General features: G+C 40.1%; 1 protein-coding gene across 2 annotated transcripts; it reads right to left on the bottom strand.

Moving 5' to 3' along the window:
• Positions 1-431: 431 nt before the first annotated feature.
• Positions 432-19,965, bottom strand: LOC142390294 (nerve growth factor-like). 2 transcript variants are annotated; one of them, XM_075475688.1, is made up of 3 exons: positions 19,778-19,965; positions 2,353-2,460; positions 432-1,698 (listed from the first exon to the last, which is right to left on the bottom strand). In XM_075475688.1, exon 3 carries the CDS (start codon positions 1,685-1,687, stop codon positions 797-799), a length of 891 nt encoding a protein of 296 aa, XP_075331803.1. In that variant the 5' UTR covers positions 1,688-1,698; positions 2,353-2,460; positions 19,778-19,965; the 3' UTR covers positions 432-796. The 2 variants fall into 2 exon arrangements, with proteins under 2 accessions (XP_075331803.1, XP_075331804.1); XM_075475689.1 differs by lacking the exon at positions 19,778-19,965 and adding an exon at positions 18,953-19,031.
• Positions 19,966-21,034: the final 1,069 nt, after the last annotated feature.

Here is a 21,034-nt window from a genome sequence, read left to right as displayed (position 1 = left end):
GAGGCTAAGGTCACCTGAAACAAGTCACCTGAAATTTCGAATAAATCACAGTAAGGAGATGGATCTAGTTTCTCAGGTTCTTGTTATTTTTGACTGACTTAAAACACTTGGGAAGTTGTTTGGAACCATCTTTATCAAGATATTTTGTTCTCGTAGTTACAAAAAAGATAACTAAGAAACAGAAAAAACAAAGAAGCAGAACTGTTTCCCTTAGAACATGGAAATATGAAGGGAAAATTGTAACTATGTAGAAGTTTAAATAAAAAGAGTGAGCTCAACGTGACTGGAAAGCAGCCTTGAGTTGAGGGACACTCCAGAGACGTGTGATCATTCAAATAATATTAATCCAGTGACGGAGGAGCTTTAAAGTTCAGATGTGAGGAACCACATCTTAAATTGACACCACAAACCAGGCAAGTACTGAGGCGTTTAATAAATAACAGCATGAACAACACAACAACAATAACATCAACATTAAAAGCTTGAACTCATTTTGTATATATACACATACTGTATATATTTTCATATTTGACTGTATAAACCATAAATATGACATGCAGTCCTCATAACTTAAAATAACCAGGACTTCTCTGACTGAGGTAGGGTCAGGGACTGAGGGGTTGAATGAAAGTGTGTGTGCGTGTGTGTGGATTGAATGCTGTGGTCAGTGGGAGTGTGTTGTTTGGAGGTGGGGGAAAGGACTACAGTATTGGCAATAAAGCTGCAGTGGCTGTTTAAGAGAAATGTGTGTGTGTGCTTGGTTCATAGTTCAGTGTTCTGGAGTTGTCCTCCTCAGTCAGTGCCCAAGCCTTCCCCCCCAAGACTTCCGGCTGAGAACGCACACACACGCGGCATTGATGCGGATGAAACGCCAGGCTGTCCGTTCCTTGAAGGTGGTGAGGGCACTAACGAATATGTGTGTGTTGGTGCAGTAAGAGTTCCAGTGACGGTTGTCGATGCCAAGGCAGCCTGAGTTGCCCGGTTTGGAACCCTGTTTGCCACCCCGTCCCCCGGGCCGTCCCCCATTTGCGGTCCCAGAGCCCCTGTGTGTTGGTGATCGACAGGTGGTCTCATAAAAGAACTGTTTCTTCACCACGTTGTTGATTGTAACATTGGGTAAAACTGTCACCTCATTTCCAGCTATGTCTGTGGCTCGTGTCAGGTTGCCTACCCAGTTATTTATGCTGTCACATACTGAGTATTCTCCTCGATGCATGGTGTGTGATCCCGCTCTGCGCCTTACCCTCACCCCCCTCACCCCTTCTATGTCATAGCCCTCACCTGCCAGGGCGTCATGCGATGGAGGCACCTCACTGAATACAACACGAGGTGAGGGGCGGTAACGTCTCTTAGAGAAGAGCTTGGGGTCCACAACTGGGCTGGAGGGGTCAGGGGAGGAACCCAGTGTGGACTGCCTGATAAGAGGGCTCCTGTCTGGCATGTGTGAAGCTGCCTGATGGGGCCTCTTGGTCCTGTGGTGACTGGTCCTGTGATGGTGCTTTGAAGTATGGTCCTCTGAAAGATGGTCCTTGGCTGCTGTGTCCTGCCGTCCTGCTCTGTGATTGGCTACTGTCTGCTGTCCTATTTTGTGGTTGGCTGCCCCGGCGCTGCGGGCCAGTCCACCTCCCATGTTCAGTACAGCCTGGACGCCGATCAGGAGGAGCAGGACCAGTGGTGACGACCTCATGGGCACACGTCCTGAGGGGAACAGAAAAAAAAAAACGTTAAAATGCTTAAATTCTTTATGATTTCTCTCAAAAAGCAGTGACTTTACAGACTGTGTTGAGATTTACAAGGAATTTTTCTGGTGCTGATAGATCTGTCAGCTTTAATTTTTTTCAGCATTCTTCTCCCCTAAAATGTGCTTATTGGTTAACGTATAATTAATGCTTTGTTGCATTGTTAATGTAGGCAGCTACGACCTATAATTACGTTCAGTAATTATATTGTAATTACATGTTGTGTTAGCAACTGCATATGAAGTGTAAGAATGGCATCCATTTGGGTGGTGGTCATGTTGTAAAGAGTTTATTATAGCCATTATTGTTTTTTAAGCCTTCCAAAGTAATTTTGATATCTAACCCTGCCCAAGTAATGTTGCTCTGACGAGTACCCAACTTTACGCTCGAAGGAGCTATACTTTACAGGACACCAGTATGGGTTGTATTTAACTGTATGAATAAATTACCTATTTGATTGTGAGAAATAGTGTTTTTATGGATTGAGTAAAAATGGGTGTTTTTTGACATATAATCGATCTGTTAACAACAAAGGTTTTGTCCATTTTCCCACCACAGCAAGATCTTTGGGTGTGTCTTTTTTGGCGCATTGCTGTAGTGAGTGTTTATGTACCTGTGGAATGTGTCCAGTTGAAGAGGGAGCCCCTGTGGACTCTATAGCCAGACTCCAATGCAGGCCGGGCCCCTCATGCCTGCCACCTGGACCCCCTGAACCACAGCTCTGCAACACACACATTTGGACGAATGACATTTTTACAAAAACCATCTGCAGTTTCAACTTTTTAAAGTTAGGTTGAAACTATTTATTTACAGTTAATCTAAAATACAGATGAGAACTAAGTGAAGCACATCCTTGTATTGATTATTCAAAAGAATGGAAGGGATCGTCTGAAAACAATGTTTATTCGAAGTTCCAATTAAAGGGTCAAAATATAATCACACACATCACTGAGATAGTGTGAGTGCGAGTTTAAAATCTACACTGACGTCAATCAAGCAGATAAACGTGGTTGAAGAGGGATGAGGATGATTTTGTTTGGGCTGCAAAGCTCACCACTCAATCTTTTTTCACCACCTTTTTTCAGTAATATTCCGTTTATCATTTTTTGACCTAATCTAATGCAAAGTACACACACACACACACTCACCATGTTTAACTCCTAGAGCTCAGACTTGAAAGCTATTTGAACGTGGGGAATTTCACACCTCATTAGATGCTATGTACTATATATTCAATGTATAGAACCTCGCACATGTGCCAATAACAGAGGAAGTGAACACCTGCATTCAAAATTAGTCATACTCACAGGAAGTTTCTAAACAGACATGCCATTCATGTGGATGTTGGAATGCTTGTAAGACTGTTTTGAAGGATTGTTTACATGCTTGGATACCATGGTGTGTATGAACACACAAGTCCTCCCACGCAAACACTCAGAAGGTCACTGAGGTGAGTTTAAACTGACCTGTCAGTATTTTAGACTTATCTGCAATGTTTTGTAAAAGAAATATCATGCTGGTTCGGTGTTGGAATACCTCAAAGCTTACGGGTGTTGTAAATATTTACCTTTACACGTTTCATTTTACCACCTTGTTGTGAGAGGAGCAGGCCTCTGGCTGGATATAGAACAGCTCATGAAGCAGTTAATGATGAATGATAATCTCTGCAAACAGGAAACATTTTCTATTTTTGTCTTAAGCTTCTGTAGCAGTCAGATGTTCTGGAGAATGTACTTGTACTTGAATCCTCCCACTGTGGCAGATGTCAACCAGAAGGGGTCACTGTTGCCTGCTTTGCTTTGAACATCAGTCGACAAAGACCCTGTCAAGCAGCTGAGACGTATCAAAATGTCACTGGCTCTGTTCCCATTAGAAATATCAAATAGGCTGCAAGAGGGATATTTAGTGCCTTAAATCCCTCTTCAGGTATTTTCCCACAAGCTAAGAATTGTCAAGGGACATGATTTTCTTGTTCTTTTTTTGTGCCTTTATTTTCTACGCATGGTGATCTACTAGGAAGTGATGAGAAGTAACTGTGATGGTGTTTGCATAGGAACTCAAGTATTTTACTTAGGTATAAATGAAATGCACTGTTTAGCCGAGCGCATTTAGATAATATCTGTTGTTGCAAATACTTCTACATTGTGGTACTATTGTGTTTCTTGGGTGACAGTCTACATGCCACGATATCCCATTCTCACACACTCAAACAGCACATCTTGCTCAATGTTACAGACTATGCAGGGACACTTGTAGTCCGGGGATTGACCCACCAACCCTCTGATTGGCAGACGACCTCCTGAGCTACAGTTGCTGACTCCAACTGCGGCTGATGGAGACAGCTATGGGTTTGAGGAGTTGACTTTTAACACTGATATCTTTGGACTTCAATAAACACAATCAAACACACTCACCCACACATATACACATATGGAGGTGAGGCAGTGAGTTGACTGATTGAGGCTGATGGGCAGCCCCACTATTTACATGGCCCCGGGTGAGCCTGGAGAATCCTAATGTTAAAAATATGTGGCTCGTGTTTAATACCAGTGGAGCCAGCATAAACACTGCGTCGCAGGAGCGCAGGGGTCAGAGCAGTTTACACAGCACCTCTGGCTTAAAGGATTACTTCGACACTGGATCAGAATCTGTCTGACTATCACTCTGACCCTCTCGCACAAAGACTGTATACAGAACAACAAACACAAACATTTCTCAGCCATGCAAACACAAAGTAGTGAGATTCTCCTGAAGACTGAAAAGGATATGGATGTGTTCCAAAAAGTGTTTGTTTTATGGTTTCGTAGAAACAGGGCTACATTTATCTCAAGGAACTGTGTACTTGCGGCTGCACTGGAAAGTTCAATATTTCAGCCAGACTTTAAAGGTATTGAATTAGCAAAGGATAGAGATTTAGCTGAAAATGTTTTACATGCATAGACATTGGAGGAAGGCAATTGATTGCTAAAACTAATGCAATCTATTGATTGATTGAGTCCTTTTTTTTCATTAATTTTATTCACTTAACCCAAGAGAAAGGTTCTTGCTTTAGTGACATGTCAACATTAGGAGGTTGGGGGGGTAAGGACACAGTACAGAAATCAGGGAATGGCATCCAGGAAACCTGAATCAGTTAATTTATTTTAGGTTTCCATTTACCTTTGCTTGGCTCCCTGTTTGGTTAGGTTTAGTCAAATGACTTGGTCAAGTCTTAAAATGTACCCAATCAAACTACTTTTAAACCACATGCTCAATTCTCAATTTTCTACAGGTTGACAACTCTTACAAATTGGCTAACGTCACAAATTACGTTGCAAACGTTGCTAACTTTTTGAAGTAACAAAAAACAGAAAAAACTTGACATTGGCCTATGTAAAAACGGTTGTGTCGGAGTGGTGTGCGAGGCCCCCTTCACAGGACAGGCCTCCCTCCTTGGTATCCAGGCCAAAAAATCTGACACACAAACACAAGCAGGAGATGTCCTGAAGAGAAAGAAAGCTAACAAGACACAGTCCAATGACCAAGGAACAATGACAAAGGAATTTGAAAACCATTAAAACAACAGAAACTGTATGATTCATATTTTCAGAGAGTTAACACATTGTAGTAATATGCAGCCGTATACACAAAGCAGTCTTTCAGTATGCTTTTATGAATCAAACATTGTGCAGGTGCCATGGAGGATGTTTTTTTTGTTTTCTTTTACGAGAACAGATTTGGTAAGATGGTTTACTGTAAGGAGGTTCCCATTCTCACAATTGGCCAAACCTTTACCAGTCAGTGAATCTGGAACATTTTCTATTGCGTCATTCATCATTTTCACATGCTACGATGGCATGATCGTTCCATGCACCACGTGGCACCACCCGGTGAAGCAAGATTTCCAAAGTTGATAAGTGGAAAGAAGACATAAGTTCCACAGCTGTGAGGTTGTGACCAAGGAAAACCAATGGCTGGGCAGCATGAGAGGAAAACACTTCAGACAGAGAAAAATTATGTAGCCAAAGGCACTGGAGCCCAGCCACACTGTTACTGGTACTGACTTTGTAATGTTGGCCAGTAACAAATTTTCATTTGGTCTGCCAGTCCACAAAATGATATACTGATCAGAATCTAGTACCAACAAAGTGCCAAATTACAGCATTTGATTAAAGTTCTTATTAAAGTTATTGAAAGTGATTCAGGTTGGCAAAAACACAAAAGAAAGAATATTGCCTGCTATCAGTGTGGGGTTAGTTTACAGTGAGCCAGAGCTTCTCCGTATCTGTGTGATACATTAGCCATTACTTACAAGTCCCTGTTAAAAGATGTGCAGGAGCGGCATGTCAACGCTTCTCTCAACCAAACACACACGTCTCTCAGAGTGACGACAACTGCATCAGATTATGAGGGGGTGAGAAAGAGAGACTGACAGTAGCAGAGGTAGAGAAGAGAGGAAAAAAGGAGACAGAGAGAGGGAGATGCAGAGAATAAAACACAGAAAGGTAAACAGTTTTTCCGTGTCTCTCGTCAGCTCAGTGTAGTGCAGTTCCTCCTGCTGTCAACCACTGAAAATGATCGTCGAGCTGGATGACTGCCAGGTCAGCTCGCTCCTTTCTCTCATGATTCAATCTCTCTTTTGAAAATGTTTAACTTCAAATTAATATTCCAGCTTGAATTCAAGAATGTTGCAGCAACACTATTGTGGCTGTAATATGGATTGTACAGCTTCCAGTTCTTGTCTACTCGCTCTTAACTGCACAACCTGTACAATGCAAATAGAGTTTCCCTTTCACAGTTTAGAAAAGCTGCCATGGGAAACTGATACACCAGCCAAGATACTGCCTTGAATGGAGTTTCTCTCATGTAAAGTGATGTAATGCAACGTGTGTTAAAAACATGATGAAGCAGACGTTTCTTGGAAAAACAAAACTCTTGTAGATGTTATACACAGCACAGGTCAGGCAGTCTAAGAAACTCTACGGTACTTAACCACGCTTCAGCTTGTGAATTTAAATGTTTTTAATAGTAATGGCAAAACAAAATGTAATATTTCTACAAAAAGTTTCATAGGTTTTAATGAGGCTACATTGTGTTTTTTAGCGTTTCTCTTTGGTTTAGTGTGTTAACACAGCCCCCCCCCCCCAGTATATAAAAGGCGTGCGAAGTTGCAAAATCTATTATCAAAATGGACACGTCCTCTTACACAGAAAAAAATGACTTCTGATATGCCTGACATATTATGTCGGCAGTATATTTATTAATTTTTTTTTAGCAGTTTCAGAATGGGAAGAATGCTCTGTTTCTGCAACCTTGGTCTTTGCTTTCCTTGTGACAATCTTGTGCTCTTTTCTTTGCACAATTCCCACCAAATCTTATTGCCTACATTTTTCTTGCCCTTCGTAACTGCTCATCTGTTGCCAGATTCCCATCAGAAAAACCTCTGATTCTCCAAATTGAGAGCGCTCTGACTTCTGTGTCTGCTGCACATAAGACACTTAGTGATCATAAGAAATGGAAACAAACCCGTTTCAAACTTTTCTCTCTGACGCCACTAAGACTCGGAAGGGTGGTTAAGCACAGATGCTAATTAGTGTGATTAGTAACACCTGCGATTAGTTCATATTAAAATGACTGCTGTGAAAAAGATGCTTTTTTTTTCACATAACAAACTAAAAACCTTGGAGCCCTTCAATATACCCATGATTCTCAGTATCGAGGGAGAACCAAAACATTATGGACTTTAGTCTAGACCTCTTTTTGTGTGAGGCATTTTGTCCAAAGAACATGGCTCACCCCGTGGGGGGAAATCTGGAAAATTGCTTACTCTGCACTGACAAGGAGAAGACTTGCAACTACATGCAGATAATAACAGTTACAATGTTGTAGTATTCACTTTGCCATTCTTAAATTTAATCAAGTGCTGGACAGTGTCTTGCTGTAACATTGTGCGGTTTCAGTAGAGTAACTGTGGCCAACGTGTCTTTCGTGTTACAGCCAGCAGTTTTCAATTGATGCATCATGCCTTCAACAAGCTGTCAACTTTGTATATAATGGGATGACCATCATAAGACTTGAATAGTATTTCAACAGGCAGCTGGTATACTTCCATTAGTTTTTTTATTTTTTAGGTTTATTGCTTTACGTTTTTCAAGCAAAACACCCTCATACCCTTCTGAAATCATTATAACACTAATAAAAACAACTTCACCCATACTACTGTATGAAAAGGCCTTAGACTAAATGCAGACTGTTCGTGTGTTGCTCACTTGGGCTGGTGTTTTTCAAACTCTTACTAGGAAATATCTCCACAGAGGTCACACAGTGGAGCAGCGGTGAGTACCGTCACTACACAGGTTCCTGATTTAATCCAAAAGCTTTTCTGTGTGGGGGTTTGCAAGGCTCTCGCTGCTGATTTCTCCCCAAATTGAAAGATGTGCACGTTTGGTTAAATGGTGGCTCTTAATTGACTGTACGTATGAGTGTGAGCATGACTAGTTGTCTGGTTCTCTCTGTAAGACCTGTGATGGAACAGTCCCTGTCCAGGACTTACTCATCGACCCAGGACAACGGAACTCGGCTCAAACCTCCCATGTGTCTAAATAGGATAAAGTGAGTATGGAAAATGGATGGATGGATATCTATTTAAAGTTCTGAAAGGTATTTTTCTGTGTATTGAATATCTATCATTTTGTGTCTTGCTCCTTTGGCATGGAGTGTATGGCAGCTTTAAAAAAGGTTTGCAAAACTAGTTATATAACATATAATGCAGTCTTCATACAACAATAAGCTTCTGGTTGAACCTATCTGATCCTTTTTCTCTCTGCCCTTTATTTTGAAGTCAAGAGTAGGGTAAGCAAACATGGATGTCCATCGCTGTCCTGACAGACACTCACAACCTGCTGAAAAGCTTTAGCCCTCAGTGGATGAGAAATGATGCAAGATATGCAGAAAAAAAGGTGGGGGTATGAGATGTTTTCTGGAGCATTTTTTATCATATTGTCTGAAAACCTCCTCACGACCCCATTGCACCCACTAAAATAGAATGTTTGGAAAAAAAAATTAATATTTTAGTCCATTGTAGAGGGTGTAGCAAGAGGAAATGTCTGACCAATAGAAGTAATAATGAGAGTGACTTCTATTGGATTCTGACATGCCAATCAACCGTCAGCCCCCCTCCCCCCCGCGCATTCACAGACTCGTGACTCGTTCATGTGTTTTGAAGGCGTGGTTTCGAGGGGTGGGCTGAAGGGAGAGGCAAGGTTGTGTATTTTCAAAAATATAGCTTGCAGGAACCGTTTTTCCAAGATCTCATACCCCACCTTTAAATCGGACAGGTTTACTGTGTGCAAAAGTAAAACATGCATGGAGCAAATAACAAAGAGGTAGAGAATTTCCAACTTTCAAATGTATCTCTAACTAGCAAAAGACTGACCTTTCACCGAAATGCTACGGGCAACCACAGCTACACTGAGGCAGGCAGGTATACACATTTACTAGAACGATTTCTAGTAATAGAAATCAGTAAGACACTAAAATTATTTCAAATAAACTTACATGTGATGAAGCTGTAAATTAAGCAATGGAAGATTGAAGACTGATTAGCAGTTATCAAATAGCCTGCGCTGATCATAAGTGGATCATCAAGTTTTTACCATCAACTGTGGTAAAATAAAAGCATGTGTACATCTATCAAGTCATCCTGAGTACCAGAGAAACTGGGAGCCACAGTTTGGAAAGTACATGGAACGATTGGCAAAGAGCCAGCGTCTTCATCCGGATCTTTCATGCTTTTCTCTGCTTCTCTTTCTCTCTGTCTGTCTTTCATTTATCTGTCTCCTCATTTTTACTCCTGGAATTTGACCTGCTGCTCACTGTTATATACCAGAGGTAACTTCCTGAATACATGCCTCTTTCTGAGACTAACAGTGAACAGATTTTAGAACCATTCAAGTGCATGTGTTTAGGTGCAGAGCACTGGGTTGGATCATTATATCCTTGTATCTAAGGAAAATTACACAACCATTTTCTGATCAGATCCACTGACCGTTTCACTTAAGATCAGATACTGTCTCTCTTTTCCACTAATGACCGTCTTAAACTAGGGCCGCAACTAAGCAGCAAGATAATCCAGGCCTAAAAAGACTAAACGGACTAAAAAGAGTTCCAGGAATCACAGGCCTTGCTATAAACTGTACATCTCTTTTTAAATCTGCCTCTCAGCTGCACTTTCCCACATCTCAAGCAACAAACAGGACTAGGAGCAGCAGATTTTTTCATATTTTCTTTCCTGACAATGCTGTTCCATATTCATTTGTGGTTTAAAAGGCCAACAGTGACACAAAGCAGACATGAAAATGGAGTTACCTCAATCTTTATTCTGCTATTGTTGCACATCGTCTTACAGTAACTTGAACAATGATCCAGTATGAAAGAAAGAATAAACCATTGTGGAAGCTGTGTGAGGAATCCAAAATAAACATTTTAGCTTACTTTCATTTCATCTGTAATTTTATTTGATTAAAGTGAAACAATGCAGCTCTTAACAAGGGATTTATTGATTGGTTTGTTTAAGTTTGTCAAGTATTTTTATGTTTATCTTTATGAAAGGGTCAGGTCTATCTTGGAAAAGTATTGGAATTTTTTCATCAAACACCAACATATGTGATGTGACTTCTCTAGAGCAGCTGGCCTGAAGTGGGGGGTTGTTCAATAATGACATAAATGGATGATCTGTTTTCTGGGTTTGACGCTGCAGTGTCTACCACTCCTGAAGTCCCTATGGCATTGTGGTTCATTGTTTTACACAATGGTGCTAATCTAATATTGATCTTTTTTTTTTAGATTAAACAAACAAAAAAAAGGTTGATCCAAGTTGGGTTGACAAATTTTGAACTTTCACTACAACCATGCTGCGCTTGATGCACCACAACCGTATGTGTGGGAGGTACCGACAGACTAAGCCTTTGTCTTTGACACAACCACCATCCCCCAGTTCTACTGTAATTGAGTGAAAGGTCCTCCCACAGACAGTGAAGTTTCATGATGTAATACTGTTCGAAGCTGTGAGTTCCTGTTATGGACTTCAGCAGAACTCCTCAGATGAGGGTCTTTTGACATTGAGGTAAAACCGCAGCCAGGTTTTTTTTTTCAGTGAAAACTTATTTCTCCCTTCTTCTCCACCATTTTCCCTCCCTTTAATTGGGCCCATCCTTGGAAAACCCACTCTCTCCTTGTAGTGGACCAGTGGACGTGGGAGGCCAGTCCTCAAGGCCTTGAAGGCAGGACGAACAATATGATTAACATGTTTTCCAGAACTCTAGTTTTTATGACCTTGACATTCAACAATTTTCTCATGACAAGTGGTTAATCTTTTGGCATGGCCATGGTAATAACTCCCCCATTCCTGGTGAGAATCTAAAATCCCATAGCAGCAAAGAAAGAGGAAGCCCAGAGACAAGAATGCCTGTCTGGCAATAGACAGGGATGAAGAGAGAGGGATGGACAGCCAGAAATCAGAGACATCAAGGGATGGGGAGAGGCAACAAGTTATGGAGAGCGGAATACAGATGGGCAGTAAGATGATGTGGGAATTGTACAAACAAAGAGCATATGATAGGCCAAAGGAGAACAAGGAAGGACAAGGTCGTAGGGTGACAAAGATGGAGAAATGAAAAAATAGTTCAAGGACAGTGTTGAAGGGAGAAAACAGGCTATGGGGAGTTCCAAAGCACTCTGGGATACATGGCGTGGAGTCTCAGCATTGTGTTTCTTCACTCAATAGCTTTAACAGAAAAAATGTTCTCCTATGTTTGCTCCAGCTGCCAGAAAATTGACTTTCTTAGAACTGTTTTAGATTGTTTTGCTTCTTTATCTTTAATGCATATGCCAGAATGCAACATGAATACCGTAACATTATGAAAGACAATGGTCCATCCATGTCGATAATAACCTTCATGGAGAAAATCAGCATGTTTGTGATGTGAAGAAACTCATAAATAGTTATTACGTGAAATAAATCACAGTTGTGTTTATGATATAAATCACTGCCTAATGTGAGTGTGAGTCATTCAGCTCATTATATCGAGTTTGATTCATTTTACAAGATCAATCCGTGCTTTAAGGCTTTTCACAGCGTCATGAATAAGATTATGATTAAATTGCCCAGGTATGTTAGCATCAAATTGTCAAATGTGGGCGTATAGACGTGCATAGTATGTTTTATTATGCCCTACTTATGCAGTGCTCTTGTCTGACTCCACAGCATTGGGTGGGGGCAAATGGATGCAAATTAGGTGTTTGTTATGAAAGATATTTTGAATTCTTTTAATTTCAATCCCTGGATTCTGTAATGTGTATTTAATATGTATACATCTTGAACAGTACAGTAAAATAATAGTTTTCCCAACAGCTCTGGTTAAATCCCTTCTTGTAATGATGATGAGTCAAAATTTTTTGACCGAAACTAGCAGCGAGCTATGCCTTCTGCTTTAAATTGGCGTGGCACAGATTTCATTTGACACATTTTCTTTTGGACTGGACATGTGGTGCAAAAGGGTAACTTACTAAACATTATACTCCAGGATAAAAGAACAAAATGTAAAGCTCTAACTTGCATGATAATATTCCTCTGCTATGAAAACATCCTAACTGGTTGAATCGACCACTGATGGACTTTTGAGATAATTAGTGTATGACGGCAAGATAAAATGAACTAATTAGCACAGAAATGCTAAGATGGTAAAAAGACTTGGCACGGATGACTTTGATATGTAGTCAGTAAATTAACACAAATTACATCGCTACTTTTGCCAAGGATTTTTTTTTGGAATCACAACAGGATCATTTCTATATGATTTTTTCTAAAAATATTTTCTTATCTAAAAATATTAGACAGTCAGAATATCATAAGCCCTCCACATTTTGCATATGTTTTCATTTCTGCTGTGTTTAATCATTCACCTTTTCATGAAAGGATTCTCCTTGTTTTAAAATGATTGTCTTTCAAAGCTGAAATCGATTTGTAATCAACTCATCATTATAATTCCAAGATACAGTTTTTCAATTTCATTCTTGATGAATTTAGTTTCTAATTTGTTTGTCATCTGATACATTAATATGTAACTGTACCATCCGGCCCTGGCAACAGACATGGCTGAAGTCACTTTAAGTCTTTGGTTTATTTTCTCTTTGGCACAAGTCTGATGTTGTTGTCATTCCCGGTGTTTGTATCATTACAGTCTCACACTGCTTAGTAAAAACTTGACCCCACCATTTTCTATTCTGTGTGGTCTCCACATCACTCTGTCATCACGCTCCCTCTGTGCTTCTGTGTCTCCCTGCCTCCATATCTCCCTTCCCTCCCTCCCTCCTCTACCCACCCCTTCTGGCTGATGTCAACCACCTGTCTTTCAGGGACCTCCCAGGCCCATCTTCTGTCTGTTAGCAGCATGCCATGTTAAGTGTGTGAGCAGAGCTATGGTGAAAGAGATTAAGTGGCTTTCCAGTGAAGCTCCATGTGTTTTTGTTTGTCTATGTGACCTCCAGCAGCAGTTTAGATAGTGATATTTACCGAAAACCTGAATTCATAGGTCTAGTTGAGAATTCAGCAAACAAAAGAATATGCCTCCTACAGCGCTGCCCCTGCCAGATGTCCTCTCGACACATGATGTTTCCTCATGCTTTAACCATCCCAGAACTTGACGACAGATACAGTACATGTGAAGGTAGAGGTGGAGAAAACTGCTTGGAAAGCTCTAAATGTGCTTGTAATTTTTGGGCTCCCATCTGGCTAAAACAACTGTAAGCCGAGATAATGTTTTAATAATTTCTTCTGGTTGCATAGGACCAGTAGATTTGTTACGACTAGCCGGTGGCTCATCTTTCTACATTCTGTGCATTCTCAAATCAGCATAATCCAAATAAGTGCATAGTGAGTGGCTTTGTTTGTATCCTTGGGGCTAAGGCGTATGCAAGTCTTTGATTTGTATCCAACACAAACACACATACATATGCATTCACATGCACATATGTACATTTCTCGTACACAAAGCACAATCCCCAAGTGCCGGTTTGGTTTATGTATCTATTTTGTCTGTGCCCTCTTTTGATAGTAAAGTGAATGAAATTGATATCAATATTGGGAATTTGTAAGGTCAGGTTTCCGTGTTGCAATGATATATTTTGACAAGCTACGGCAAAAATGCTACTTTCATCTTTGAAGAGTCATTGAAATTTTGTTTTGTTGATGGCAACAAGGTAGAGCTTCATGTCGAGACAAGCTGCAGTCAAACTATCACTCAGGATAAAGGGTAAGAGAAGTGTCATCACAGAAATCCAAACGTACACATATGCACATGAAAAGGGTTGCAGTGAAACAATTCAAAACATCAGACATGAACTAAGTCAACAGATTAAGACCACAACAGTGTTTTTCTTACTGTAAGAAAGGCCTCAGTCATTTGGTGATTTATCAGCTACTGTGTTTGTGCTGCGTGCACATGCATGAAAAGATAATGAGCCATAGCTGAGAGTCATAGAGGCATTTAATGCAGAATGAGCAGACATGTCTCCACACTATGGTGTCACTTTTTGAGGCATACACAGAGAACACATGCAAATGCTTATACATAAGAAAAGAAACACGCACAGGCAGGCAAAAGCTTTTGATGTAGCACCTGTCAAAATCAGATCTCCAGCAGTCAAACGCTGACACAAACAGTCCAGGGTTCAGTGTCTGGAAAACTCCAAACACAGGGGTGCATTATTTCTAATTTTTTACAGTGCAGAGAGGCTGAAAACCAGGTCCATATGAAGAATCCTGCACATGTCTGACAAGGATTCTGTTTGGTTGAATAAGCTTGCTCAAAAATATTGCGAGGAATTGTTTGTGAAGGACGTGATGTTTAATTTATGCTTTTTTTCCCTGTGCTCTCTGCATCCCAGCTTAGAAATGTTTCTTATGAACTCGGTTCATTATGCTTAAGTTTACTTAAGTCATCCTAAACATCTTAAAAGTGAGAATCACACTGGAGGCAACATGGGGTTTAGTATCTTCACCAAGGATACTTGGGGTACTGAGACATTGGGATTAAACTATTGGGTGATTGCTAGAATCGACCTATTGTAAGATGACCACATGAACTCCTGAGCTTCAACAATCCCAGATGTTTTTAGATTACAAGCCAGCAGACAAGGTTAGTTAAATACTGAGAAATATACTGAAAACGGGAAAAAAAAGAAAGAAAGAAACGTTTTTTTTTCTCATTATTTTCTGCTCTGCTCTCTGCTCCTGTTTATGGTTTAAGATTCTGACCAGCAGTAACCGCCACATGCCCGTTTTCTTTCACAGGCACAGACGAAAACCCCAAGGATGAACTCTGACCTTTTTTCTTTACCATTGATTCTAGACAGAGCCTTCAAATGGTTTCTTTATGTTCTTAAACCATATGTTCTTACACCAGACTGTGTATTGACTCGAAAGACGATCAAAGTCCTGAGTTTGCATTCTGAACCATGAATTATCTTCTCCTGTTTTCGTCAGGAGGAATCTTTTCTGAACCTGTTAAAAAACCTCCTATATCTCACATAAAAAGAGCAAGAATCTTCTGCATAATTATATGTTTTGCTTGTAGAGTAAATCTTTATACAATTTAAGTTATGGCTAGACTAAAACAGTTTTAGATAAACATGCTTTTTCATAGTGTCAGCTGTCTTCAAATATTTGTTTTCTTCAAATGTATATTTTTGCGCCGATGGAAGATTTTTTTTGTGACACTCAGCAGGTCTTTTCAATTGATATATTTCAATCTGCCAAAAAAAACAAAAAAAACTAAATAAAACAAGGTGAGAATTAGATTAAAGTGCTAAAATAAAACAAAAGATTTGAGATTTGATAGGAATGTTCATGAAAGTTATTGTTACTTGAGAGCAAAGTATTGGTTGGTTTGTAATCTTTCCCAAAAAAAGTCCTAAAGGAACACTATAAAGGCTTTGCTGAACTCATGATTTCTTTTTACGTGGACATCTTTAGGCGTCTGTAGAAAAATTGTATCATCAGTATAGCCAAGAAGCTGAGCTTCTAAACAGAGCTCAATCATAAAATTGGTTACTTACAAAAACACGGCTCACTGCTATTTCAGTGCCACTTGGGAGTTTGATATTTATCAATATGTATGCATAAAACACATTTGTATGCCTTTTTCGATCAGCCAGTTTTACAGAAATTAATTTTCTTCTTTTTCTCTCAGACATGCACGCACACTCATATAAAAATGCACTGATGATCAAAAAACAACCTTGTAAATAATACGATTCAGTTAATTGTTATGTAAAACCATTGCAGTCGTGCATAATGGCTTTCAGCTCTGTTGATGCTGTAGAACCTTGAGGGTGTAATCTAGCCATTTTTTTTTTCACCCTTCTGCTCGAGTTCTGGCCCTAAGAAGTGATAGGCTCTTTTACGTTATTTGTTGATAGTTTCTGATTAATCTGTGATTCTGCAGAAGTTATCACTGAATAAAACACCTTTTATTCTCTCCGCTTCACAAATGAGACTGAACTACCCATGAAATGAGGCTCCAATTACTTTTTGCTGTAGTTTTCATTTGAATGTCCATCAAAATGTGTTGCAAACAAGCATTTTTCCATGGAGAACAGCAAGTGGGAATACTGCTGCAGGACCATATGCACAGCTTTAGGAATCTAACAAAAGATTTGCACTTATAGATTTCTGCCTTTGTGTGTAAACACAGTTTAAGTTGTGACTCCACAAAGTTTTACTGTGGCCCCAGGTGTGCACTCACTGCCTCTCCCCCGCCCAGGTGTCCTATACAAGACTATGTAGTCTAGACAGCTCACATCATTCCATCTTTTATGTCTCTAGGGGCTGGACCCTTTCCCTACTATAATCTGAGCAGGTATAGTTTTGCTGAAGATGTATGTGCTTGATGAAGTAGCGGCATCTTACTTCGCCACAGAGGAGACCAGAAAACAAAATGGCAGTGGAATACAAATCCAACTTGAAACCTGAGAGCAAGTTGTTGACAACTGGAACATTTTGGAAAAAAAGTTTTGTTATTATATTGTAAAAGTTATTGTATGACAAATCCAATTTGTGATGCCTAACTAGGCTACACATGTACCAGTGCACTAATCGGCTCATACTCCTTTGAAAGTGCACATGAACAGGTCAGAAATTTTCACACAATTCTGAAACAACATAATTCTGAAAATGCGATAGATGCGTCAGTAGGTATCAGATCTATCAACCGCTGTGCGGTTTGCCACGAAACTGTCAAGATACACAGAAATATTGATGTAAATGTCTCACAATTATGACATCTCTTTTCAAAAGCATGTTGTGTGAAATTTGCATCATTCATGCATGTATAAAACTGACATCGAATAAAACTGGAACATTTAAAGCAATACTTTGTAACATTTCTACCTTAAAATAACAGCTTGAAAAAAATTGTGCGGCTAGAATGAGTTTTAATATTACGATTGGCCTGTCTCCTATGCCCTTCGGGGGTCTGAGTTGGAATAACTGCGCTATGTAACTTTGCTGGACCGGCCCGGGAGCTGAGCGGAAGTACTTCGACTTGCTTTCTGGCACACCTACCGCAAAAACAAATGGACCCCTCTCACGCTCCCAGGTACATTTGATTACTCTTACCTTCTCGGTCGACATAGCTTGCACCTTCTGACTCCTCGCCGGTTCGTCAACAAACGTGAAACGTGAAAGCGAAAGGGTGTTGTATTTACGACAGTGTAACCGTACATTACCTCCAAGCCTGTAGGGGGAGCTCCATAATGGGCTTTTTGAGAAGTTACATTGTATTGCTTTAACCTAAAATATTTGTGTTATTACTGCACAAAGTGATGGGGTCTATTCACTCTAAAATCCAAGGGTCAGCTGGCACCGTAGCCCACCGTATACACTAAAACAAACATGAAATACAAATATGGTAGCAAAGAAGAGCTAGAGTATAATATCATAACAGATATAATATCATTATATAAATATGAATCCAGCTGTAATATTGTAAAAAAAAAATCCACTTTACCGCGCAAGTAGTAAAACAATTGTTCCAGAGTATTAACACAACATTTTGCGCAGCTTGATGAAAAATGTAAGTCTTTATGCTTCTCGCTGCTCTCTCTTTCCATGTCTCTGTCTTACACATATACCCAAACACACTCATACACACACTTATAAACGCATACACAATTGCACACACAAATACACTGGTGCCAGCATAGGGAAAGCTGTAACTCAACTTCAAAGGGAAACCTGAGAGGGTCATGAATAATCACAGACATCTTTGTCTGCAGGGGAAAACAGCACTGTCCATCTGCCCTCCATACACATACAAACACTAAGTTGTTTTTAGCACTGCTGCTTGGTACACTTTGCAGTTTGAAAGATATATTCAGTTGCACCATTTCCATGTTAATCACTACATTTTGTAGTCAAAATGGGATGAATTTGAAATTTGTTTGGGAAAGTGAACAAATGGCCCGGAAACAGTGACCGAGGCTGTATGATAAAAGCCCCACAGACAGCAGGCTTGCCAACATACTGCAGAATGTGCACAGAGTCTGAGTAAGGGAAGAGACAGGGTTGCTCAAATGACAGGAGCAGTATTGAAGAAAATAATTTGTTCTAAATAAAAATAACTCAAATTTATGTGCTGAAATTTCTGGACTGTTTGATTTTAGAGTTCTCATTTTTTTTCTCTACAGAATGATATTTTAAAAAAAAAGGATGTAATTAAGTTAAAAAAAAAAAAACAACAACTTTCTTTTCGAAAAAATCTTTTTTCTTTTGTTAACAAACAAGGACAAAGCACTGGATATGTCAAGGTACATGTCATGTAAGATACATGCCCAGATTGCTGGAGCTTCGCGTTTCCACTTCCTCTGGACAAACAGAAGTGATGGAAACACATTGAGCTCCACAGCAGCAAAACTCAAAAACCTCGTTTTAAAAAAAGCTATTTAAAATGGACCAAAGCACCATTTCTTTATTGATTCGTACTTCCTGGCCCAAGAACAAAGTCTGAATTAATATCAAATACAAAAGTGCACTAATACAATGCTGTCAGTTGAGACACCTTTTACAGATATGTGTGAGTTTCAAAAAAATAAAAAATCATCCCAAAACATCAAGATTTTCACATCTTCCCATGAATTAAGTAAGATCAAATTAATACAAGATAGGCGAAACACACCTATTTGACAATGTCGAAGGTCCTGGTGTGTAATCTTGGTTCGAGCACATGAAGGTTTGTTCACCGTGACATTCCTCCCTTGTCAAAGCCTGAAAGGAATTCCCTTGTAGGAGTGGCATGCGTAAGGTCCGTGTTTAGAACACACGCTTGTTTGCACACACACAAACAAACGATTAAAAATATACGTGTCAGAGTAAGAAAAATTGATCAGAAGCTCATCCATACAAGAACCAGGCCCCACCCATGGATAACCTCACTAACTTCATGTTAGACATCGGAGCTCATCAAAATCTACAAGTCTTTTGAGGGTTGTGTAACATGAGTGGAGAGAAAGACAGATAGGAAAAGGGGAGAGAGGGAGAGTCAAGGTAACCTGATGTCCCAGGAGTTTGCTGAACAGTAAGCGGGTTCTCATTGAAGTTTGGAGAATCCCCCCCTTTTTTCCCCCTATAATCCTCACCCCTGGTCTGTCTTTTCCCCTGCACCTTGACATGTTCCATACAGTCTTTATATGCATATAGGTGGTTGTATCTGCCTCAAAATGGTCTCAGCACACAGCATCACAAATGTTAACAACGTTATCTAGTTAAACTTTTTATGGCACCTCCTGTGTGTTGTAGCCAGATGGAATTTACTCCCCTCCACAGAGGACTAACTGGCTGCTGCTCAACTCAATCTCAATTCAGAGGCTCCACTTTCACTTAATGACAGGTATGGAAGAAAAAGGCACAGTCTCCAAAATAATCTCAGATAGTTAGTCCATTCACACACCTTATATGTTTATACTTTGTCTAACTTCAGTTTTAAAAGAAAAAGAAAACTCACCAACTTGTAATGCTTCTTTTTTCACTCTCCCTAGTAAGGGAGAACTTCCACAGAAAGCCTGTTATATTCCACCTCACTCTCTCCAAGGTCAGGGGTTGAATAATCCCAAACTCCAAATCCCGCTTCTGCTTTCAAAGCTTTGCATCCAGCAGGTCTTGGGTCACCCACTTCTGTCTGTCTCCCTGCCACACTCTTTGGGAAATGGATTGTTCTAAAAGTTTAGTGAGAGGAGTCTCAAAGCTATTCCCTCCCTTCTGTGTGGTTCACAGCAGGTCCTAGTGCCTACCTTTTCCACGTGCTTCAGTAAAAATAGAAAAATACTGCTCATAATTTACACCTAGCTGCTGTTATCTATGTCCTCCTTTCATTCATTGTTTAATCCATGTTGCTCTCTTGAGTAATACAGCACTTTCACTGATCCAGCTGTGCTCTGCGCACTGATGTTCCACTACCTCAAAAACTGACACCTTCACATAGGTATCCTTATGTGATTATAGACTTGGTGGTGTAATGTATCTGAAAGTATGTGATGAATCACCATCGTTGTGATTATGGAGGCCATACTAGTAAAACATCACCATCCTTTTCAGAAAGTCACTTTGTCATAATTAAGAAGCTGATTTAGCAAATGCACACGAACCTCTGGAGTTTAAACCTATAAAATGTGTACAGTTCAGTGAAATTTTTGCACGTACAAGAATATAACTTTGATGGTCTGTTGCAACCAGGAATTTGGCTCTGCTACTTGTCAATGGCAAATGGAAAGAAATAGGGGAAATAGAGCAGCCAGAAAGTCAAACCACACAACTGTGATATCCACTCACCCTGGTAGCTCCCAGCCACACCCTGCATTCAGCAGAGCCTTCGGGCTCTGGTATCACAACAGTCCCTTTCTGACTTTCTTGTTGATGCATCTTTATGATTATCTCTTGGCCTTGTCTTCTCACCCTTTTTTATGGTTCTGTGCATTTCAGCTTCTCTCTGACCTGAACCGTATCATTGTTAGAGCCCCTGGCACTGTGGAGACAGACAACCCACCCATGTCCTCCAACAGACACAGAGGGGGGAAAAAAAAGAGAAAAGAAGGATTGTGTGTCACTGTCATCCCTTTCTCTTCCCTATTGGAAACATTCAATTCCTTTAGGCTCAGAGGAAAAGTTGTTGCCGTTTTTCATGAAATGGAGTAAACTTTATTGGCTAAAAATGGGCCCTGGAAGAAATAACACAGGTGAAAATTTGAGAAGGATCTTTCTTCTC

Source organism: Odontesthes bonariensis, chromosome 10, assembly GCF_027942865.1.
Source record: "Odontesthes bonariensis isolate fOdoBon6 chromosome 10, fOdoBon6.hap1, whole genome shotgun sequence".
NCBI lineage: Eukaryota > Metazoa > Chordata > Actinopteri > Atheriniformes > Atherinopsidae > Odontesthes > Odontesthes bonariensis.
The sequence above is the reverse complement of the archived record's forward strand: the minus strand, read 5'-3'. Positions and strand labels throughout refer to the sequence as shown.

Bases quoted from the DNA above. Each gene is read 5' to 3' on its own strand.
- LOC142390294 (XM_075475688.1), bottom strand. From the start codon at position 1,687: ATGAGGTCGTCACCACTGGTCCTGCTCCTCCTGATCGGCGTCCAGGCT.